Raw genomic sequence first — 24,797 nt, forward strand, 5'->3', positions numbered from 1 at the left:
GAAACTTTTTGTTCTGACATTTTATGCTTAGCAAGCATGGTGAATAATTTTTCTACAATTCCAGGAATGTTTGTACTAAAATAGTACACAGTACAAAGTAAAACACTGGCCACTGTCACTTAAGCAATTAAGGTATATGACTGCCAACTTCACTTCAGCTGCCTCTTTTCAGTCTCTTTTACGCCTTTGATTCCCCTTCCATAGGCCATTACTGTATGGATCAGCTACTAAGGAATGCATGAACCAAGGACAATACATATTGTCCCAATATTAAGTGGGATCAGATGTTTTAAGGTCAGACTTCGGTCCCTAGTGCATAGAAATGCTACAAGCCATGCCAAGAAAAACTGACACTCACTTTAAGTGGCTGATAGAATGCCTTTTACTTAAGGCTTACTAAGATTTTCACGAGTCTCAAAATAGTTTTGCTCCAACTATATTAATGTCTTTTGAATGAATTTCTATGACTAAATGCCACATTAAAACTTCATTTCTCAAATTTGTAAGGTGAATGTAAAAAACTATTGTCAGGAGACATTTCTTCTGCGTGTGACTTTTAACATAGTATATTAAGGAACTGTTCTAAATACGCAAGGATAGGAAAAGATTACGACTTCCAAATGACAGAGACAGAGAGGTTTTGGTTTCAATTGTCAAAATCAAGCAATTTCAATTCAAGATCCTCAAACTGTGTATATAACTAAGTTACATATGCAATGACTATTTACACTGACATCTTTTCAGTGGCTTGCCAGAGTTCAAGTGTCTACCCAAAGTGCTACTCTACAGCTAATTACATGGTTGGTGGTGGGTTTTTTTTTTAAATAAAGTTTAATCCATAAAAAGGACTGTGTTTATCTGAAACATTTAGTGAGTGTAAAATAACCAAAAAAACAACCCATTCCCGGTGTTGTACATTTGTTCACCAATCTTTAGATTATAGGCAGAAATTCTATCACCAATTTTGCAGCACAGAAAACTGAAAGAGGACACCACCTGAATTTAGTTCACGGACCAGGAACTATTAAGAGGTCACATTTTATAACAAAGCCCTATATCCTCTTTCAGTCCTTACTTGAGCAAAACCTTCACTGCAACCAACAGAAAATTCACCTGTGTGAAAACTTAGCTAGCTCTGTAGGACTTAGGCCTTCGGATTTTATATATGCAAGTACTGCCTACAATGAAATCATCACATTTTAAACATTTCTAAATCTTTAAATGACATTGCAAAATGTGATTAAGAGTTGTGGATATCCTAATCTTCAGAGTTTAGATAAGCAAAGAACATACTCCTTTTGATTAGTCTGATTTACTACTGCCTTTTCAGTAACATATTTAATCCTCCCATCCATAAAAACTGAGAAGATAAAACACCACGCCACAGAAATTACATATTCATGCAATTAGCAAAAGAAAAAAACCCACATCAAGTCAAGATAGTTACCTGTCATTACTTACCAAAGTTCTCTTCAGATTCTACAAGAAGGAAAGGATTCAATACATACTGCTGGACCATACTTAAGTGTACACATTTACTGTATAAATAATCCCAAGGCCAAAGTAGTTACTGTTAATTCAAGTAACCATCAACCCTACACAACATAAAACTGAAATGCCCACCTTCTCTAACGATGGCGATACTCTCGTTCTCTGTCACGTTCTCGATCACGATCTCTGTCACGATCACGATGTCTCTCTCGTTCACGGCTTCTTTCCCGGTAATAGTCATCATGGCGATCTCTGCTCCGGGACTTGTGACGCCTGCTTTTTTCTCTTGACCTGCTGTGGTCCCTCTCTCTTGACCGTTCACGTCTTCTAAAAGAAATTACTTCATTAATTTTTACTCAAAATACACACACAACACCAGAAAATTAAGATGTGTTAAGCTCTGCCTGTTTAATAAAATGAAAATGCTCAAACAAGAATGTTGAGAACAAAACAAAAAACAAAAAGACATGTTTGTTTTGATACAGAGATGCATGTGCGTATAGTGCACAGAGGGGGTGAATCTGTTTTTTTATTTCAAGCAGCCACCAAATACTTAATAGTGCAGACTTGGTATTCAGAGAATACTGAATATGTACCCTACTCCCACTCTTCCAGATTAACCCATTTCTTCTTCACTTTTGAGGATTCCAGCAGCAGACCCAGCACAATATTATCTATTTCCTGGTCTTACCATTTGAGAAGATACGCTAGTACTGGGGACTGAAAGGAGAAAGGAAGAGGTAGAGAAAACTGAGGAGACGATGACAAGACAACTGCTCATGGGAATGCATCCAACCTAAAATGGCTGCTACAACTGTGCCAGCCATTTTTGGTATTGAAAGTTTGTGGGGACAGTAGTATTGAATTTGACTATGAATATCAGTAAATTACACTATTAGTACAGTATCTGGACTGACTACAAACTGAATATCTGTCCAAACTCCATATGGAGTTAATTCTAGAAGAAATATGAATATCTCTGGTTAGTATTGATTTGAAGCCTGATGGACTTCAATCATAGAATCATAGACTTTAAGGTCAGAAGGGACCATTATGATTGTCCAGTCCGACCCCCTACACAACGCAGGCCACAGAATCTCACCCACCCACTCCTGTAACAAACCCCTAACCTATGTCTGAGCTACTGAAGTCCTTAAATCATGGTTTAAAGACCATGGTGCAGAGAATCCTCCAACAAGTGACCCATGCCCCATGCTGCAGAGAAAGGCAGTCTGCCAGTCTGCCCTGGAGGAAAAATTCCTTCCTGACCCCAAATATGGCGATCAGTTAAACCCTGAGCATATGGGCAAGACTAACCAGCCAGACACCCAGGAAAGAATTCTCTGTAGTAACTCAGATCCCACCCCATCTAACATCCCAGCACAGGCCATTGGGCATCTCTACCGCTAATAGTTGAAGATCAATTAATTGCCAAAATTAGGCTATCCCATTGTATTGTCCCTTCCATGAACTTATCAAGCTTAGTCTTCAAGCCAGAGGTGTCTTTGCCCCCACTGCTTCCCTTGGAAGGCTGTTCCAGAACTTTACTCCTCTGATGGTTAGAAACCTTCATCTAATTTCAAGTCTAAACTTCCTGATGGCCAGTTTATATCCATTTGTTCTTGTTCTTGTGTCCACAAATAATTCTTCTCCCTCCATGATATTTATCCCTCTGATATATTTATAGAGAGCAATCGTATCTCCTCTCAGCCTTCTTCTGGTTAGGCTAAACAAGCCAAGCTCTTTGAGTCTCCTTTCATAAGACAGGTTTTTCCATTCCTCGGATCATCCTAGTAGTCCTTCTCTGTACCTATTTCAGTTTGAATTCATCTTTCTTAAACATGGGAGACCAGAACTGCACACAGTATTCCAGGTGAGATCTCACCAGTGCCTTGTATAACGGTACTAACACCTCCTTATCTCTACTGGAAATACCTCGCCTGATGCATCCCAAGACCGCATTAGCTTTTTTCACGGCAGTATCACATTGGCGGCTCATAGTCATCCTGGGATCAACTAATACTCCAAGGTCCGTCTCCTCCTCTGTTACTTCCAAGTGATGCGTCCCCAGTTTATAACAAAAATTTCTTGTTATTAATCCCTAAATCCATGACCTTGCACTTTTCACTATTAAATTTCATCCTATTCCTATTACTCCAGTTTACAAGGTCATCCAGATCTTCCTGTATGATATCCCGGTCCTTGTCTGTACTAGCAATACCTCCCAGCTTTGTGTCATCCACAAACTTTATTAGCACATTCCCTCTTTTTGTGCCAAGGTCAGTAATAAAAAGATTAAATAAGGTTGGTCCCAAAACCGATCCCTAAGGAACTCCACTAGTAACCTCCTTCCAACCTGACAGTTCACCTTTCAGCGTGACCCATTGTAGTCTCCCCTTTAACCAGTTCCTTATCCACCTTTCAATTTTCATACTGATCCCCATCTTTTCCAATTTCGGTAATAATTCTCCATGTGGAACCGTATCAAATGCCTTACTGAAATCGAGGTAAATTAGATCCACTGCGTTTCCTTTGTCTAAAAAATCTGTTACTTTCTCAAAGAAGGAGATCAGGTTGGTTTGGCACGATCTACCTTTCGTAAAACCATGTTGTATTTTGTCCCATTTACTATTGACCTCAATGTCCTTAACTTTCTCCTTCAAATTTTTTTTCAAGTCCTTGCATACTACATATGTCAAACTAACAGGCCTGTAGTTACCTGGATCACTTTTTTTTCCCCGCTCTCTTAAAAACAGGAACTATGTTAGCAATTCTCCAGTCATATGGTACAACCCCTGAGTTTACAGATTCATTAAAAATTTTTGCTAATGGGCTTGCAATTTTATGTGCCAGTTCCTTCAATATTCTTGGATAAAGATTATCTGCCCTTCCCCCGGCCCCAAGTTAGTCCCATTAAGCTGTTCAAGTTTGGCTTCTACCTCGGATGTGGTAATATCTACCTCCATAGCCTCCTTCCCATTTGTTGTCCTACATTATCCCTAAGCTCCTAACTAAAGATGGAGGAAAAGTATTTGTTTAGATATTGGGCCATGCCTTGATTATCCTTAACCTCCACTCCATTCTCAGTGTTTAGCAGTCCCACTTCTTTCTTTCTTTGTTTTCTTCTTATTTATATGGCTATAGAACCTTTTACTATTGGTTTTAATTCCCTTTGCAAGATCCAACTCTACATGGATTTTGGCCTCTCTCACTTCTGACCTCAATAAGGCAGCTTTCCTTGCAGATCCCTCCCATCTTCTGCTCCTTGTAGGCTTTCTGCTTTTTCTTAATCTCCTCTCTGAGATGCTTGCTCATCCAACTTGGTCTACAACTCCTGCCTATGAATTTTTTCCCCTTTCTTGGGATGCAGGCTTCTGATAGTTTCTGCAATTTTGACTTGAAGTAATTCCAGGCCTCCTCCGCCTTTAGATCCACAAGTTCTTCAGTCCAATCCACTTCCCTAACTAATTCCTTAATTTTTTAAAAAAGTTAGCTCTTTTGAAATCAAAAACCCTCGTCACAGATCTATTTTTATCTTTCCATTTAGTTTGAACTGAATTAGCTCATGATCGCTCCAACCAAGGTTCTCCCCTACAACCATTTCTTCTAGGAGGTCCTCACTACTCACCAAAACCAAATCTAAAATGGCATCCCCTCTTGTTGGTTCAGCAACTACTTGGTGAAGGAATCCATCAGCTATCACATCCAGGAAAATCTGAGCCCTATTATTATTACTAACACTTGTCCTCCAGTCTATATCTGGGAAGTTAAAGTCTCCCATGATCACACAATTCCCATTAGCATTTACTTCATTAAAAACATTAAAAAGGGCTCTATCCATATCCAGATTGGATCCCGGCGGTCTATAGCACACCCCAAGCACTATCCCAGGGGAGGCTCTAGTAGCTTTCTTCCCAAATGTGATTTTTGCCCAGACACAGTGCCTTATCCATTCCATCACTTATTTCTTTACAGTCTACCTCATCGTTGATATACAATGCTGCTCCACCACCTTTGCCTTTATTTCGGTCTTTCCTAAAAAGCACATACCCCTCAATACCTGTAGTCCAGTCATGACTACTATTCCACCATGTTTCTGTTATCCCTATAATATCTGGTTTCACTTCCTGCACCATTAGCTCTAGTTCCTCCATTGTGTTACCTAGGCTCCTTGCATTGGTGTACAAACATCTTAATTTTTGCTGTTTGGCCTCGCTCACATTCTTTACCCGATTAGGCACAGACATTCTTCTGCCAGTATCACCTATTAGACTGGTATGTATACTACCCTTCCTCCTTATGTCCATTCTCCTACCCACGGCTGTATCCTTTCTTACTTCGTTTTCTTCCCTTTCAATGCTAAAATCCGACGTGGAGATTACCTGGACATCTCCCCCAAATTCCTAGTTTAAAGCTCTCTTGATAAGTTGTGCCAGCCTCCATCCTAGAAGTCTATTTCCCTCCTTACTCAGGTGAAGTCCATCCCGAGAGAACAGTCCTCTGTCCATAAATGCCTCCTAGTGGCCATACATCCCAAATCCCTCCTTATAGCACCACTGCCTGAGCCATCTGTTGAGCATCATAATCTTGTCATACCTTTTTGTTGCCCTTCTCTAGGAACAGGCAGAATCCCACTGAAGATCACCTGAGCCTCGATTTCCTTAAGTGTCTTCCCCAACCTGGCATAGTCTCCCTTGATACGTTCCAGCGAGAATCTAGCCGTATCATTTGTTCCCACAAGAAGGACAATCAGTGGATTCTTTCCCGCTCCCGTTAGGATCCTCTTTAGCCTCAGGTCCACATCCCGTATCTTAGCACCCGGCAGACAGCACACCCTTCTGTTCTCTGGATCAGCTCTTGTTACAGGCCTGTCTATTCTTCTCAGTAACGAGTCCCCAATCACGTAGACCTGCCTTTTCCTGGCGATGGTGAGATTCTCCAATCTATCCCCTGTTCCCTCTGGCTGCAAGTCCTCTCGATTCCTATTGTCCCTTGCAATCCTCTGCAACCCATCCTGTATCCTCCTGGGGTTCATATTTGATGTTATCTCCATTGACTCTTGCCCTCTTCCTATAGGGCTAGCTGCTCTTCTCTTCTCCCTTGCCCTCTCACATTCAGTGACCACCTGCTGTGCCCCTTCTTCATTTTCCAACTCCACAAACCTGTTCCTGAGCTCTGTTTCTCCTTCACTAGCCCGTCTTTTCCTCTGCCTGGTTCTCTTAGTCACATGGTTCCACTGTCCACTTTCCTCACACCCAGCAGTCTCCACTCACAGTTCTTTGGTCCTGCTTCCATTTGCAAGTCTGAGCTTTTCCCTTCAGCCTCCTCATGTCTTTGCTCCATCATCCGCTCGAACCCCCTTCTAAACTCAACCAGAGTTTCCTCCTACATCTCCAATCCTCTGATCTTTTCTTCCATCAGCTCTATCAGGCGGCACTTCATGCAGACGAGATTCTTTTCAGGTACCCCCTCCAGGATCACGTACATGCCGCAGCTTCTACATCAAGTCATCTTCATTGTGTCCTCCACTGCTTGGGTCACTACCACTGCTGCCTCTGTATCTGTCATAGCCGTCTCACCTAAGTCCTGTTAGTCTGGGGGAAACAAGCCAAACCAAAACACCACCACGCACAGCAAAACAAACCCCCAACAAGCACCAAAACACTGCCAGAACACCACACGCTTCCTTCACTAGCCTGTCTGTTCCTTTGCCTGGCTCTCTTAGTCTTCCCCACAAACTCCCTTACAAACTCCCACTCAAACGCCTCTGTTTACAGCTCTGTTTGCTGGCTCCTGTGCCGCTGCAGCTGTCTGCCTCTTTCCCTCATGTCTTCTCTCTTAGTAGCCTTAACACAATTATAACAGAAGAACATTATCCAATTTTCTTGCCATTTAAAATTCATAATTATCTAGACAAGAATACAGATAACTATCATAAAAATGAAAACGGATTTTGTATAGTTTAGAATAAGAGTAATTAATTTTAATAACTACATTCATACTCATGATATATCAATCTGCTCACAAGTTCGTAATTAATTCCTGTTTTGATGTTTAGATGCTATTATTGCAGCATGTAAAGAAATATAATTCTAAATAAAATTAGATTTAAAATGAGGCCGCAGAGGTCAGTTTGGGGAGGAAAGATGGCCTTGTGTTCAGGACAACTGACTGGGTTTCAGGAGATCTAGAACCAATTTCTAGCTCTCCCACAGACTTCCTGTGTGACTTTACGCAAGTCACTTAATTACTCTGTGCCTCAGTTCCCCATCTGCAAAATGAGGATAAAATACCTTTCTCCTATCCTTTATAGGTCTTGTTTATTTAGAGTGCAGCTAGTGAATGAAACAGGAAAGCTTTACCTTGATCCAGAACCATAAGACTTGGACTCAATTCCATGAAGGCAATCCTGCAGAGAGCTAATAAGTACTTTACAACGATCATCAGCAGATACTTTGGATTGTTTAATTAAGGAAATAGCAGTTACTAAGGTCTCTATAGCACTTCCATAGTCCCCTGAAAAGAAGAAAGTAAATTTGATGTTAGTGGATTAAAGAGATTAAAATGTAATAAAAATCTCTCTGTAAAACTATTATCCTTTGACAGCTGGTCTTCTCTGCAACAGCTATTGAAGCCACTTCTGCGGACCAGCTATTAAAAACATGGTATATATTTGTACCCAGCAAGTGTCCATATAAATCTAATTTGAGCACAGTTCAAGTCAGTCACAAGAAATATCTACAATCAGGATGGCACTCTGATGTTTTTAAAAAAGAAAGAAAGAAAAAGAAGTAGTGGCTTCACATCTCCAAGATTCCCCTGGGGAAATTATATAAAATTGCTTTTAGTGGGATGGAACAGGAGGGACACTAAAGATTTACTGACCAGCACTGGCATCTGACACAGCTCTTGAAATGGCACTGCTTGAGATGGCCCTATTTCTATTCATGATTTCTTCAAACTCTGCTTCACTTAAAGGTGTTCTTGCAGCATCCATTTCTCTGCAATTAATAAAACTAAAGTTTAAAAAAGTAACCAAAGCTTGTGAAGATAGCATTGCAGTTATCAACAACTCAAGTCTGCAACTTTAAGCAAAGTGACAAACAGGACAGAAAGCAGGTTTTTGGTTTTTTTGTTTGTTTTTGTTTTAAAAAAAGTTTTGTGGTACAAAACTTGCAGGCAAAAAAAAGTACAATACCATTAAAACATCTGCTGTGTAAACGTGCTTAAGTTATCTTTGATCATCCTTTTATACTGAAGATTTAGAAGCAGTTATATTGTGCTTTCCATCTTCAAAATGCTTTACAGAATTTTAACTAATCTTCACAACATCCCTATAACACCAGCAGGTATTATCCCTATTGTATAGATGGGGAAACTGAGGCAGGGGACTCAGGTGATTTGCCCACAGTCAAAGATGGAATTTATATCAAAAATGGGATTAGAACTCAAATTCCTGGCTCCCAGTCCCCTGCTCTAACTATCACATCAGGACTTTAAGTTATGCAGCAGATGAAGTAAATATGGTCTAGCATTATTAATGCTCCACCTCCTGAATAACGTTTCAAAGATTTTATTTCTGCTTTAATTTCCAATATTTTTCTGGTCAAGTTCAAGGGTGCTCCAATTTACTGTTTTAACAAGAAATTTTAAGGAGAAAGTGTCAAGCTTACACTTAGGGTAGTAAAAGGGAATTCTAGTATTCTCGCTGAATGCTGTAAATAATATTTTATTGATCACGTGTATTTGGTTTCCATAGAAATGGAAATTAACCTATACAAAATGGGGATAAAAAATTTCCCATCCAATTCTGCAGTGTTCTATCAGCCAGTCTCTGTTATACAGAGTATCTGTAGGATGATGTTAATGAGACTATAAAACTGGCTCACTGCTGGATAATACTACTAAAATAGTGTTAGTTATTCTGGTAGAAAGAAAATGCAGAATGATAAGCAATGCTATCCTCTTAAGAGCAAGAAGTGGAACAAGATCCTATAGCCAGTTTAGCATAAGAGGAAATGTCTAAAAATTCATACCTCCCTGCGTTTTGAGTATTATTTTTCGTATGCCTCCAATACAATGGAATATGTAATTGTTCTCTTATGGACATGTTATTTCCAGTGAAACGCCTATGATATATAATTAATGACAATTTAAATAGTTATGGATTGTAATTTTGAAATTATTATAATGAAAATATTGGACAGCAAGTGCAGTGGTTCTGTCCTGTTCTCCCACCCTTTTCCTCCCCAATCCTTCTACAAACTGTGGACAACCTCAATCTTGGATACCAGAAAAGACCTGGTGTTTATTATGATTATATATAAAGGTAATTATATCAAATGCTCTAAATTTCCATACAATTTCTATATGAACATTACATTTATAAATAATTGATTTTTACTTTTGAATTCCATAATGGGAAGAACCAGAACCAATGTCCAAACAGAAACAGAAAAAAAAAAAAAATTAAAGGACAGAATATGCATGTCTTCCTCACACTGGAAGCATGACCAATATAACTCATAAGATCTATATGTAAATACAATAAAACTTCATTTTGTACAGTGCCTTTCTTACATACTGTCCCCAAATGCTTTACAGAGTTTAACGCAAGTACAATGAATAAACAAACAACAGTGGAGGTATAAAGAAACTAAGGGGTATTGGCAAAGGAGAAGAGATATTTCAGATGAGATTTGAGAATCATGAAGGCTGTTCCAGATAGCAGGAGTTGAAAAGAAGGATTTGCACCAACTATAGCAAGATTGGTACTAGATAAACAGATGGAGGTGGGAGAGAAAAAGGTAAAGAGGCAAAGAAAACCCATGGAGGATTTTTGTGACAAGGATACTGATCCTGACAAGAATGGGGGCCAGTGGCATTGCATGAAGATGAGGGCGATACAGTTATGGTTCTTTGTACTATACTGTTCTTACAAATACTGCACTATATAAATGTTAAGAAAAAGGACAGCAGCATTTTGCACAGCATGAAGTCTGCAGAGCTGGGTGGGACTTGGAAAGGCCATGAGAAGACAGTTGCCAAATAGTCAGAGTAAGAGAAGATGAAGGTGAAGATTTCTGGAGGTAGAGCTGCAGCAAAAGCATAAACAAACCACTGCAGAGGTACTGCCAGATAGAAATAGAAAATGTTGGAGAAGGTCAATAATGACACCAAAATTACAAAAAGTGAAGGCAGACAGAGGTCTGAGTTGAAGAGGGAAAAAGAGGAGGAGATGGACACTGCATCCGAGGATGCTTCCACAACTAGAAAAACACTGACAGATGTTTTAGTGAAGAAAGTGGAAAAGAAGCTACTTAAAAGCCAAAAAGAATCTGATGCCTCCTACATGGAATAAATGTGCTACGAAGTACACTACACTAAAAGCACTCACCTGCCAGGTGGACCATAGTCACCCCTGTCATAAGGTGGAGGTCGGCCATATGGATCTGTTGGTGGTGGACCACGACTGTCTGAAGTAGGTATGCCACTATTGGCAGGTGGGGGGAAGAAAGCTGGATTCACGTGTGGAGCAGGTGGGGGAGCACCTGGAGGTGGCCCAGGAAGATGTGGAGGAGGAGCAAGTGTCAGGGGAGGCCCAAGTGGACCAGGTGGACGAGGGGGAAAAGGACCGGGAGGCGGAGGTGGACCCTGCTGTGGTGGTGGTGGACCTGGAGGGGGGCCATAGCCTGGAACTGGAGGTGGAGGACCAGGAGGAAGTGGACCCAGTGGAGGCTGACCAAAGGGTTGTCCAGGAAATAGAACTGGTGGTGGTGGACGGTCACCACGATTAGGAGGCCCAGCTAATGGAGGAGGAAGAACTTGACCAGGAGGTGGAGGACCTGGTGGTCCGGGGGGACCTGGAGGACCTAGAGGTGGACGTGGTGGAGTCTGTCCAGCTGAAAGAAAAATGGGAAAATAAAGTTATTTCCATAATTAGATCATTTTAACTAAACTTTTGCAAGTCTCACTGAACAATTTTGATGTGCATGAGACATTATGCATTCCCAACTTTGGAAAAAGCAAATCATCATTTGATAAAGTTCAAACAAGTACTTGACTTTGAGATGTGTTGCTCATGTCCATTCCATGTTAGGTGTGCATGTGCCGCATACACCATTGCTGGAGATTTTTCCCTCAGTGGTATTCGGTGGGCTCGTTCGAACGCCCTCAAAAGTCACGAGCTTGTGTGTCGGCATCAGGGGTGCCACCAAGCACATCCCTCTGAGTTCCGTCTTGCAGGTTAACTCCAACAGAGGGATAAGGGGGTGGATCATGGAATGGACATGAGCAACACATCCTGAACAACAGTTACGAAAGGTTAGTAACCATTTTTTCTTTGAGTGCTCGCTCATGTCCATTCCATGTTAGATGACTCACAAACAGTACCCAAGGAGGTGAGCTCGGAGTTCACGGACATACTGACTGCAACACTGCTGTTCCGAAACTATCATCATCTCAGGCCCGTTGGGTGATGGTGTAGTGGGATACGAAGGTACGCATCGACGAGCAGGTTGCATCTCTGCAGATGTCCTGGATTGGGACCTGCACGAGAAATGCTACTTACAAAGCCTGGGCTCTTGTGGAGTGAGCGGTTAAGGTGGCCAGAGCAAGCCCAAATACAGGTGGTTATACAGGATGAGATCCTCTGAGCTGACACAGGAAGCCCTCTCATCCCTTCCGCTATTGCAATAGAGTTGTGTGGACTTGTAGAAGGGTTTAGTCCTCTCAACATAAAAAGTGAGGACACATCTAGTATCCAACAAGTGAAGCCGCCATTCCTCAGAGTTCTTGTGAAGTTTCGGGAAGATGACCGGTAGGAAAATGGCTTGGTTGTTATGGAATTGTGATACTACCTTTGGTAGGAAGGTTGGATGGGAGCACAGTTGGACCTTGTCCTTAAAGAACACTGCATAAGGCAGTTCCGATGTAAAGGCCTTGATTTCAGAGATCCCTCTGGCCAAGGTGATTGCCATCAGGAAGGCGACCTTCCAAGAGAGAAGTAGCAGGGGGCATGATGCTAAAAGAGCAAAGGGGCGGGGAAGAGAAAAACTGAGTCTTGACAGAACCAGGTTTAAGTCCCAGGGGGGTGGAAGGGGGTGGTTCAGGGCTGAGGATAGAGCCTCTCCAGCCCCTGGATAAACAGTACTGTCATTTTGTGAGAATGATGACCTGCTGTTCACTGGAGGGTGGAAGGCTGAGATGGCTGCTAAGTTCACCCTGATAGACGCGAGGGCCAGGTCCTGCTGCATTATGTGGAACAAATAGTCCAAGACAGATTGGAGGGAAGATCGAGATGGAGAGAGCACACACGGAGAAGCCCAAATTGAGACGCGCATCCGTTTGGCCAGGTAGGTGGCCCTGGTGAAAGGCTTTCTACTATCCAGCAAGATCTGCCAGACCTGTTCCGAGCAAGCCTGTTCTTCTGGGTTCAGCCATGCAGCATTCATGCAGTTCGGTGCAGGCAGGTGAGGTATGGATGAAGCAACCATCCATGGTTTTCTGAAATTTGGTCCAGATGGAGTGGGAGTGGAGTTGCTACCGACAGATCTAGGAGCATGCCAAACCAGTGCTGATGTGACCACACCGGACTATCAGAATAACTCTCACCGTGTCCCGTTTGATTTTTAGGAGGACCTTGTGAACCATGGGGATCGGAGGAAAGGCATAAAGTAGATCTGTCCACAGGATATGGAAAAAGCCAATGTACTCAGTGCTTTTTTTGCCTTTGTCTTCAAGAACAAGGTCAGCTCCCAGACTACTGCACTGGGCAGCACAGCATGGGGAGGAGGTGATCAGGCCTCTGCGGAGAAAGAAGTGGTTCAGGACTATTTAGAAAAGCTGGACGAGCACAAGTCCATGGGGCCGGATGCGCTGCATCAGAGAGTGCTAAAGGAGTTGGCGGATGTGATTACAGAGCCATTGGTCATTCTCTTTGAAAACTCATGGCGATCCGGGGAAGTCCCGGACGACTGGAAAAAGGCTAATGTAGTGCCCATCTTTAAAAAAGGGAAGAAGGAGGATCCTGGGAACTACAGGCCACTCAGCCTCACCTCAGTCCCCGGAAAAATCAAGGAGCAGGTCCTCAAGGAATCAATTCTGAAGCACTTAGAGGAAAGTGATCAGGAACAGTCAGCATGGATTCACCAAGGGCAAGTCATGCCTGACTAATCTAATTGCCTTCTATGATGAGATAACTGGTTCTGTGGATGAAGGGAAAGCAGTGGACGTGTTGTTCCTTGACTTTAGCAACCGTCTCCCACAGTATTCTTGCCAGCAAGTTAAAGAAGTATGGGCTGGATGAATGCACTATAAGGTGGGTAGAAAATTGGCTAGATTGTCGTGCTCAAAGAGTAGTGATCAATGGCTCCATGTCTAGTTGGCAGCCAGTATCAAGCGGAGTGCCCCATGGGTTGGTCCTGGGGCCGGTTTTGTTCAATATCTTCATTAATGATCTGGAGGATGGTGTGGATTGCACCCTCAGCAAGTTTGCAGACAACACTAAACTGGGAGAAGGGGTAGATATGATGGAGGGTAAGGATAGGATAAAGAGGGACCTAGACAAATTGGAGGACTGGGCCAAACGAAATCTGATGAGGTTCAACAAGGACAAGTGCACAGTCCTGCACTTAGTACGGAAGAATCCAATACACCGCTACAGACTAGGGACCGAATGGCTAGGCAGCAGTTCTGCAGAGAAGGACCTAGGGGTTACAGTGGATGAGAAGCTGGATATGAGTCAACAGTGTGCCCTTGTAGCCAAGAAGGCCAATGGCATTTTGGGATGTATAAGTAGGGGCATAGCGAGCAGATCGAGGGACGTGATCGTTCCCCTCTATTCGACATTGGTGAGGCCTCATCTGGAGTACTGTGTCCAGTTTTGGGCCCCACACAACAAGAAGGATGTGGAAAAATTGGAGAGAGAGTCCAGCGGAGGGCAACAAAAATTATTAGGGGACTGGAACATATGACTTACGAGGAGAGGCTGAGGGAACTGGGATTGTTTAGTCTACAGAAGAGAAGAATGAGGGGAGATTTGATAGCTGCTTTCAAGTACCTGAAAGGTGGTTCCAAAGAGGATGGATCTAGACTATTCTCAGTGGTAACGGATGACAGAACAAGGAGTAATGGTCTCAAGTTGCAGTGGGGGAGATTTAGGTTGGATATTAGGAAAAACTTTTTCACTAGGAGGGTGGGGAAACACTGGAATGCATTACCTAGGGAGGTGGTGGAATCTCCTTCCTTAGAAGTTTTTAAGGTCAGGCTTGACAAAGCCCTGGCTGGGATGATTTTATTGGGGATCGGTCCTGCTTTGAGCAGGGGGTTGGACTGGATGACCTCCTGAGGTCCCTTCCAACCCTGATATTCTATGATTCTATGAAAGTGTCGGAGAGGTAGCCTGGGGCTGTGCCTGGGCAGGGAACAAAACTGATGGCACTTCCTGTTCTACCTGGTAGTGAACAGGTCCACCTAGGGAGCTCCCATCTTTGGAAGAAAGGTGAAGGGATCACTTGTGAGAGAAAAAGGATCTGCTGAAGGGATCCGCCAGTACATTCCAGGCTCCAGGGAGATGAGACACCTCGAGATGAATAGAGTGCTTTGTGCAGAAGTCCCACAAACAGATGGCCTCCTGACACAGGGCCAAAGATCAGGCCCCTCCCTGTTTATTGATACAGAACGTGGCTGCGGTACTATCTGTCAGGACTTGCAGCAGCTCATCTGAGATCTGTGGAAGGAATACTTGGCATGCTAAGCATACCGCCCTGAAGTTTATATGCAGGGAGAGTTCTTCTTGGGACCAGAGGCCCTGAGTTCTCAGGTTGTTGTGGTGGGCTCTCTACCCTAGGTCTGACACATCCAAGACTAAAGCTACCGACTATTGAGGAGTAACAAAGGGCACTCCCATCATTACCGATTTCCACCAGTCCAGGGAGGCGAGGACCACGAGAGGGACCGTGAGCACTGAGTCCAAGTGGTGTCTGCTCGGGAAGCATACTGATGCTAGCCACATATGAAGGGATCTGAGGCACAGCCTTGCGTGCTGGACCAAGTAAGTACATGCAGCCATGCGTCCCAATAGCTTGAGGCAAGCCTGAGCAGTCATGATTGGGTGGACCATGACACTGGGTATCAGGTCTGATATGGTCTGGAATCAGGTTAGGGCAGGAAGGCCCTGGCTTGGGTTGAGTCGAGAACTGCCTCAATAAATTCTATTCTCGGAACCAGGACAAAGGTTGACTTCTGCTCATTTATCAGCAGGCCCGGTGGCTCGGACCAAACTGATGCTGTTCTGTAAGTGAGCCTGCAACCTTGATTAGCCAGTTGTTGAGGTTCGGGTAGACCTGGAGGCCTCGCCATCTGAAGAAGGCTGCTACTACCGCCATACACTTCTTGAAAACCCGGAGGGCAATTATTAGTGGTGTTGACCCACTATAAACCTAATAAATCTTCTGTGAACATGGAAGATAGAAATGTGAAAGTTTATGTTCTTTAAGTCAAGGGCAATGTACCAACCATATGGATCCAGGGAGAGAATAATGGAGGCCAGGGAAACTATGCAGAACCTCAGTTTCTTGAGGTATCTGTTGAGGCGATGCAGGTCCAAGATGGGCCAGAGGTCCCCTTTGGCCTTTGGGATTAGGAAATACCAGGAGTAAAACCCTTTCCCTCTCAAGTCTTGTGAAACCTTTCTCCACAACCCCCATTCGCAGGATGGACTGTACCTCTTAGATGAGGAGTTGCTCATGTACTCAGCACCCAGGAGTCCAATGTTATGTATGACCATGCGAGGCTGAAGAGGGACAGACAGTCCAAAAACAATAAAGGGGAAGCAGATCTGAAATGGTGACTGATACAGCGCCCTCGGGCACACCTTTAAAAGGCTTGGTTGGGCCCTCTGGAGTACCTCTGAAAACCCAAGTGGGAGGCTGAAGGTGGACTGGGAGTTTTTCACCTCTCCCTTTTCTTTAAAAGGGCTCTTGTCTTGGAGGCACTGAGAACTGACATGGCTGCTGGGGCCTGAAGTGCTCCTTGGAAGCTGACAGAAAGCAAAGGCCTATGGATCACAGGGTGGCCCTTGAGTCCTTCAGGCGATGAAGTCTCGTGTCAGACAACTCCCAGAAAAGAGAAGCTTTTGAATGGGAGCTCTTGAATAGACTGTTAGACCTCATGAGGAAGCCTGGAGGACTGGAGTCAAGAACCATGTCTGATGGTGACAAGCAGAGGCCATTGTCCTGGCTGCAGAGTCGGCAGCATCCAGAGCCACCTGGAGAGAGGTCCTGGCCATGTTCCTAACCTCCTCCATGAGAGCAGTGAACTCCTGCCTTGAATCTTGGGGCACGGATTCCTTAAATTTAGCCATAGATAGGAGTCCCATAGATTATAAATGTATCTCCCCAGCAAAGCTTGCTGGAGATATGTAGCTGAAGGTTACCCGTCAAATAAATCTTTCTTCCAAAAAGGTTCAGTCTCTTAGCATCTTTTTGTTTGGGGGTTGCACTTGACTGGCCTTGTCTGTCCCTCTCATTTGCTGCAGACACCACCAGGGACCAGGAGTCTAGAGCAAATACAAGTATCTGAACCCCCCTCACTGGCACATAATACTTTTTCTCTGTCCTCTGAGGTGGGGGGGCAGAGAAGGAGTTTGCAACAGGACCTTGACCAGTCCCATCACCAATTCACTGATGGGTAAGGCCACCTTTAAGGGAGCTGCTGCAGCCAGGACATCAATAAGGTTGTGTGATGTCTCTTTGAGCTGCTCAGTTTCAAGACCCAGGTTTGCAGCTACCCACTTCAGAAGGTCCTGATGGGTCCTGAAATCATCATGCGGAAGCAGGCTACGGGGTCCCATGACAACCTTGTCTGGGGAGGAGGCGGCTTGCACTGGAGGATGGGCTCCTCCCTCTTCCTCAACTACATCTGGAGCCATTTCCTGAATGTTGGTACCGAAGTCGGGGTCCGGTGCCAAGTGGGAAGGAGCAGTAGCCCGTCTCTCAGAAACCACCGAAGAGCAATGGGAGGGAGGAGCTGGTACCAACGGAAACCCCCAGGGGTTCCAGTAAGGCCATTGCATAGGCCACTGACCTGCTGGCCAGGTGCAAACAGGGGGACCGGCACCAAAGTCCGGTGGCAAATAGGCTAGGTACCGGTGACTGGCTTTAGGTTGGACGTACGGCTCCTCTTTAGGCTCAGGAGTCTTCTCTCAGAGACCCTGGTGGAGCAGTACTCGCTTCTGCCTCCGTGCGGTGCCAGAATTCTGGGGACCAGCAGTGGACCGAAAGTAATCGGGATGACGGGATTAGGGACAGTTTACCCCTAGAAGGTGCTGGGCAGGAGCCTGATGCTCCTTGTTGTCTCCTGCTTCTGGTCACCAGAGCTGATAGGTATCCCCCTAGAGTTCGAGGGACTGGGAGAGAAAGTAAGTCCCTAGCCACTTGGAACCCCTCCTGGGACAATGGAACAATCAGATCACTGGTACTACGGTGGCTTCTGGGTGTCAGGTCCTGCACTGGACTCAACGCTCTAGGCAGAGTTGACAGTGCCACCACGGGCCCAGGAGTGGAAGAGTGGCCCAGCACAGATCTCACTGTGCTACCTTCTCCCTGCTTATATTTGTTCTGCACTGGCGAGTGCCCTCTGTCGAAGAGCTGCTTTTAGTCCTTCTTCCTCGGAACTGGAGATGATGAATGCCCCTGGGAAGAGCTCAGGGGAGGGTTTTGCACCAACGCCGAAGTGCATAGCGCCGAATTGGAGCAGCTCTGCTCTGAGGTTAGTCTGAAAGTGGCTTCCATGAGGATAGCCTAATGTCTCTGTCTTTTTAGAGTAGTCCTGACAAATCTGGCAACTGTCTTTCACATGAGTCTCCCCCAAGCACTTCAAGCAGCTGGAGTACAGGTCACTCACAGGCATAGGTTAGCCACAGGAGGCACAAGGCTTGAAGCCTGGGGCATGCCCAGCCCCTGGGGCAAAAGAGGCCATCGATGACAGGAACTATCTATTTAAGCTATGTACACTAACACTAATTACAAAAACTATATATACACACACTGAATTATCATAACTAAGAAAGAAGTTAGAGTCCAAAAATCACAGGGAAGGCGGCCTTGCTGGAGCAAGAGAAGTCGTTCCAGCAACCGTCACAAGCGGTAAGAAGGGACAGAGGGTGCGTGGCAGCAGTGCCCCTTATACTGGCATATAAGCGTGCAGCTACAGAGGGTGCTAGAGCCGGCCCAAAGGATACCACTGAGGGAAAAATCTCTGGCAATGGTGCATGCAGTGTGCACACACCTAACCTGGAAAGCACATGAGCAAGCACTCGAAGAAGAACACAGCTACACTGTGCTGCTAATACAGTCACTCTGTGCTGCTTGAGTGTTGTTTTGCAATTATTGCTCTCACTCAAACTAGGCTAACCGGATATCTTGAACTCAACGTATCAGCGAAGACAAGCCTGCTCAGAGTGGTGAGCCAGTGTAACTATTGTTTTAAAATATACATTGTGACACTAAACAAAATTATCACTTTAATGATTTTTGTTATAATATTGTTATCAAGTTTGTTTATACTCATGCTCCCACTTCTGATATCAAAGGGGCGTTTTCAGGCTCCAGAGAAATTGGATTTCTCTATGCTGAACAGTGACACAGAGCTCCCATAGAATCCTACATTCCGGTGACTAAGTGAAGACATATTGTAAACAAGTCCAATTCCCTGGGTCTCCGTAATTCCCAAAACAAATTAGAAAGTGTGCTATATTAATATTTGGCTATATTAAAAACTGAAAGTGGCGAGCTTGGAAATTAAACATAGGTTTTAGTGTCTCTACCTGGGAAAGGAGGTGGTGGTCCTCCTGGTCCTGCAGGTCCAGGAAATCTGTCCCCACCTGGAATGCCACCTGGAAAACGGCCTCGTCCTCTGTTATTTGGTGGAAACGCTGCACGTGAGCCACCTCCTGGAGGACCGGCTTTACCTTCTCCAGACATCTGGCCTGACTGTGTAGCTGCAATGGGGAAGCAAAAGTATATCATCATTCCATAACATGAAGATTTGGGGGTTCCCCCCCCCCCGCAATTCGTGACAGAGCGAGTTCATTTTTGTTTTGGTTTTTTTTTTGAGGTGAGGGGGTAGCATTGCTGTGTGCTCTTCAATAGTTACTGCAGCAATGCTGAGTATTAACCATTCGTATTTATACAAACTTGTCATGCACCGTTCTCAAAGTGCTTTATAAAGCATCCTTCTCTCTATTTTAAGAGCTAGGGAAACAGAGTCATGGAGAAGTTAAGTGACTAGTCCAAATTCTTTCAGCAAATCAGTGGAAGGAGTTGGCAACTGTATTTCAATCTCTTAACCATCTGTCCCATGCTCAGGCCACTAAACCAAAGATTCCTAAATGTGGTCTGCAGACAACTAGAGGTCCACAGACAGAGAAGTGGATGATCACATGGTGCTATTCTTATGTCTATCTGCTTCTACAACAGATATCTACACCCTCCATTAAATAGATAAAAAGGGAAGGGGCGGGGAGGGGAAGAGAGCCTGGAAGCCTGCAAAAGGACCTGGACACATGGAGGCGCCTGCCGAACTAACTCTTTTAGGGACTCGCTGCTACATAATAAAGGAGAAGAGAAAACAGAATCCATTCTCTGGGCCAGAGCCACAAGTGGATTTGAGCTGTCAGCCACCAGTGAGAGGCATGTCCAGACCAGAAGACCAGGGAGTGAATCATAGCTGTTTTTATTCTGCCTCTATGCTTGGTTCCTTTTTCCCTTTCTTCCTGCATGTGGAGAAGGGAACCAAGCATAGAATCTGAATAAAAAGTACAATACAAAAAAGTTCATTAATATTTTTACTCACATCAGAAGTTCACTAATAATTTTTTATAATTTCGTTACATGTAAAAATGTGTTTGCCATTGTGCAGTTTTTATTTCTTGATAATTTCCGTCCTTTCTAAAGGAGTGAAGTGGACATAATGGGTCAAATCCTGGCCCCTGCTCTGGTTGCATTACAGTGGTCCACCAGAACAAAGCCCCAGCAAAGCTCACTTATTCAAGAATTCCCCTGGTGTGATCAGACTGGCATAGCCAGCCGCACATCAAACCTTCTTTCCCCCCCACCCCTCCATTTTCCATCAAAGGGAGTTCAGCTGAGGAAAGGGGTTTGGCTAGAACAAAAGTATTTCATGCTATGGAAGAGACCCTTGGGTTCACTGCATTCAGAAGCCAGTTATAGTAGCCCTCAGACAGCTCAAAGCTATGCCATGGCCCAACTGCTGTGCGAAGGACAGAGCAGTGACATCCATCTCTTTTCAGGTCCTGCAACAAGCAGAGCTCAGTCAGATATCAGAATCTAGTCCATTTTGTCTTCAAATGTCCAAGTTGTTAATGTATTCATTTTGTTCAATCTGGTTGTATGAATGTTTTCACGCACATAGTATTTTTCGAAGAACTATAGGGAAAAGATCCATAAAGGTATTAGCCCCAGACACCTTTTGACAAGTTTCTCTAACCGTAAACATTTCATAACTATTTGGAGCCATACACGTTATCATGGGCTGAGTGCCCACTGCAATACCTTTCCTGAAATGGACCTTTGTTTTTTAAAGTTACAATGCAACTAAGAAGAGAAAACTTACTTTTCCTTGACTGCATTTCAAACTGACTCAAGAACTGCTTATTGCATGGAGTTACAACAGGATTTTGCCCATGCAGTTCTCTTTTAGGCAAGAGATCCATCAATTTTTTGGAGGATGCTTCAGATCCCACACCTACAAGGGCAAACCTAAAAAGAAGGGGGGAAAGCTGCATCAATTTCTTGCACCAGAAAAATCTGATGGCCTTCCAGAGAAAGGATAAATACAGGACAAGCAAAAGAACATTTGACAAAAAACCTCCCCACTGGTTAATTCAGTCTTAAAGATACTTGAAAAATCATAACGCAAACTCTAAAGATATGAGAAAAGAATGATAAATGTAAATATGAACATGAGAATTACAATTTTCTCACCATTCAATTTGAAATGCCCCTGTTTAGCTGGCATGTCCACAAAATTATAACCCTTTACTTCAATTTCCAATTTTTGAACACATTTCTAGTGACTAAAAAGCCTCATTGAGGAAAGAATCACTGCAGAGATAAACTTAAATGGATTAAGGAAAGTTGTCTCTCTCATAAAGACTTTCAAAGCAGCTCAAAGGTAAAGAATGAATATTTCCTCCTCTACAAATTAGGATTTCTTAAGGAAACTTATTTTAGGCTTTAGATAACTAAACTAGACTATAACAAGCTAATTCAAATTTAGTCAAGCTTAAAAGGATTTTTTTTTTTTTTTAAATCCATATTTTACCGAAGGACGTGATCTTCCACTATTGAGCTGTATTTGATAAAACTGGCATAAGGCAACTGATTCTTCTTTTCTATTATAAATGAATCAAAACTGCATTCTGAATGTTAGTTTAGTTCTCACAAAAAAAACCCAACCAACCAACCAACCAATACACACACACACACCTCCTGCGCGAGGTGGGGGTAGGATGGGGGAAGGGGGGTTAATCTGGCACTCACGAAGACCTTAAATCAAATATAGTTTAAATCACAATTGAAATACTCCGTTTGTCCACATCACAAAACTCACACAATTGACAAATTTATAGTAAACAAAAAACCATTTACTGGATTCCGAGATGTGTTATTAGTAGGGACTGAGAAGCACTGGCAGAGCTATGCAAAATAAAAATGGAGAAATAAAAGGCTAACAAATCAAGTTTTGAAAAAGGGATTTGACAAAAGGCAGAATAAGAAGGCATTCACACTGATGAGAGGTTAAAAAAATTAAGAGTAAACAGTCTGAAATTTAGGAAAATGAACATATAAGGAATGTCAATATCGCAATCCTATTCAGGGAGTAGTGAAACCTATAGTATTGTCTTTATAACTTATTTCTGCAATTGAATTAGTCGTCAATGTGAAACAATAGGGTACAAAACCCTTGCTAGAAGTTAGCTGTCCAACAAAAGTAAACATCTCATTGCTAGCTGCGGAAAACATGGACCACTCACCCTCACTGTAGCAGATCAATGACCAACAGCAGAAAACGTGGATTACAAATTCTTACCCCTTTGACTGGCCATTAGCACGGTTTTCAAAAAATTTTATCTCCAAAATATCATTTACTCCCAGTGAATGCACTGCTTCAGTTAAGTCTTCATCTGTTGTCCACTGCAAAATATTTTTATATTCAAATGTCAAAACACATTAAGATGCCAATTTTCACTATGAATACAGCAGTCTAATCCTGTATGTTTGTACTATTGCTTTTTACTTTATTGTGAAAATGATCAAGTAGTAGTGCATCTCACTGGATGTCTTCTGTGGTGGTTTGTAGCAAATATTTTAAGTGACACTTTACAGGTACTTCTCAAAAAGATCATTGCTAAAATATATGAACAGACAAATGATGTGTAATACAACACATATGGCACTAACAGCACCTGACATGATGTATTACTACCCTTACTACATAATGCACGATCTTAAAGAAAGCCACGTTTGAGGAAGTTTTGTTTTTATGAAAAACAAAAGCATACTTTCAAGGCTGCAAGGCTTAATCTGACCAATTTCAGTAGTCACTTTTGTTTGTTTGATACCTCAAGGATTGCAATTTTTTCCTATTTAAAATAGATTACTACTCAGTTTCTATTAGCCCAAAATCCTACATCTCTGAACAAGGTCAAATTTCGAGACCATTTCAATAGCGTGCTTTACTTTCAGATGTGTTAGCACACTTGTACCCCTTATCCATGGTGCTCTACACTAGTGCCAAAACTGGCCCAAGTGAAATTTAATTTACTAAAATCCCGAACCATGAACTGCTGGTTTTTTTAAGCTTTAGACAGCAAGATTCTTAGTAGTATTGTTTTACTTACTGATGGCAGAGGAAAAAAAAACAGAAAAAGAGTAAGAAAAGCAGAGTTTATCAGCCACTTCAGTGGCCCATGGACACGTGACATCCATCAACATCTGACAACAACAACTGACTGCGCTATAAGCAAACGTCCAAGTCGAACATTATCCATTTCTGAAGTTAAACACTTTCATCCTGATCATAAGTATGTACTGGTACTAAAGGAGCTGGCGTAAGAAGAAAACCTTTAACTCCAGAACCCCCCTAAATTTCAGGAGAGAGGGGAAACTGGGTGTGCAAGTTTTAAAATTCCCTATATACCATTCCCCCCACCCACACCAGCTCGAGTATACATTGCTGAATCTCATGTCACTTAAAAAAGAAAAACTTGACAATCCTTAAAAAGGTAAACACAAAATTTTGTAGATAGTTCTGTTTAAGATGCCACGTCAGTAGTAACGATACAGATTTAAAAGTTACATATGGACTTTCAAAACATTTAGCATTGGCCAATTGGCCATTGACGTCAATGGAAGCACTGTGTTTTGAAAATCCAATCTTTAGAAATAAGTTTTTAAATGAAGTGTTTGATAAATCAGTATCTCCTTTACTTTACTTACCTGGAAAGTGCCTGAAATCAGGATACTGCAACACTTGACATCAAACACTTAAAGTATGAAGCATTTTCCTGCATGCCTGGTACTAGTATAGGTTTTAGCAGAGGAAGCAACCATGAACTCAGAATTTTGCATGGAAAGGGGTGAGAAAATGGTTTTCAGATTAACTGTCACAGTAAAGACTAATTAGTTCAGCTACTGATTTAGCATTTTACACATTTTTATTTTTAAAAAGCATACTGAAGGTCAACAATATGTATTTCCCCGGTTGTATTTTGGTTCCTAGATCTGCAGTACCTGAAAATACTCTTAAAACAGAGGCTTGGAACAGTTTTGCCTGGGAAGTCACTGCAAGTCACAGTCTTTGAGGATTAATTCTCAAAGAAACCTCAAAGAACGTTACAGTTCTCTTTTAAAAGTAAAAGCTTCAACAAGGGATTATTCAAAATAGATCAGTTTATAGGCATAAGGCACTAGATAGTAATAAATTTATTCTGTTACTTCTCTTCGGAGTTTCCCCAAAGCCCTAATGGGGTGACAAACTTACCATGCTTTCCCAGAAAGCTTCCCCTTTCACCTTTAATTTATTCTACAAGACACAACTGAACCTTTATATTGTAAATATCCTCCATTTTAATGAACATCTCAAAAACTATATTCTTCCCCCAAAATTTTCACTAAAATGTTCAGAAAACCTGCTTCTCTGTTTGCTGATGGAAGTAGGACTGAGGAATTCTATGGGGGGACTGAGTGAGGAAAGTGGTCAGTGGAAGCATGTGACTAAAA

The 24,797-nt window shown here is 42.9% G+C and overlaps 1 protein-coding gene across 5 annotated transcripts in view; it reads right to left on the reverse strand.

The window, feature by feature from the left end:
• CPSF6 (cleavage and polyadenylation specific factor 6) overlaps positions 1 to 24,797 on the reverse strand; it is a 64,479-nt gene that overhangs the window by 12,287 nt on the left and 27,395 nt on the right. Inside the window, exons 3-11 of one of the 5 annotated variants that reach the window (XM_074942072.1) lie at positions 22,606 to 22,709; positions 21,127 to 21,272; positions 19,319 to 19,492; positions 10,889 to 11,393; positions 9,528 to 9,620; positions 8,377 to 8,492; positions 7,854 to 8,007; positions 1,624 to 1,818; positions 1,438 to 1,479 (exon numbers count right to left, since the gene is read on the reverse strand). In XM_074942072.1, the coding sequence (XP_074798173.1) occupies positions 1,629 to 1,818; positions 7,854 to 8,007; positions 8,377 to 8,492; positions 9,528 to 9,620; positions 10,889 to 11,393; positions 19,319 to 19,492; positions 21,127 to 21,272; positions 22,606 to 22,709 (1,482 nt within the window). In that variant the 3' untranslated portion in view covers positions 1,438 to 1,479; positions 1,624 to 1,628. Of the gene's footprint in view, positions 1 to 1,437; positions 1,480 to 1,623; positions 1,819 to 7,853; positions 8,008 to 8,376; positions 8,493 to 9,527; positions 9,621 to 10,888; positions 11,394 to 19,318; positions 19,493 to 21,126; positions 21,273 to 22,605; positions 22,710 to 24,797 lie in introns of those variants that run through there. The other 4 variants (XM_074942071.1, XM_074942073.1, XM_074942075.1 and 1 more) reach the window with 4 other exon arrangements.

Source organism: Natator depressus, chromosome 1 (genome assembly GCF_965152275.1).
Source record: "Natator depressus isolate rNatDep1 chromosome 1, rNatDep2.hap1, whole genome shotgun sequence".
Lineage (NCBI taxonomy): Eukaryota > Metazoa > Chordata > Testudines > Cheloniidae > Natator > Natator depressus.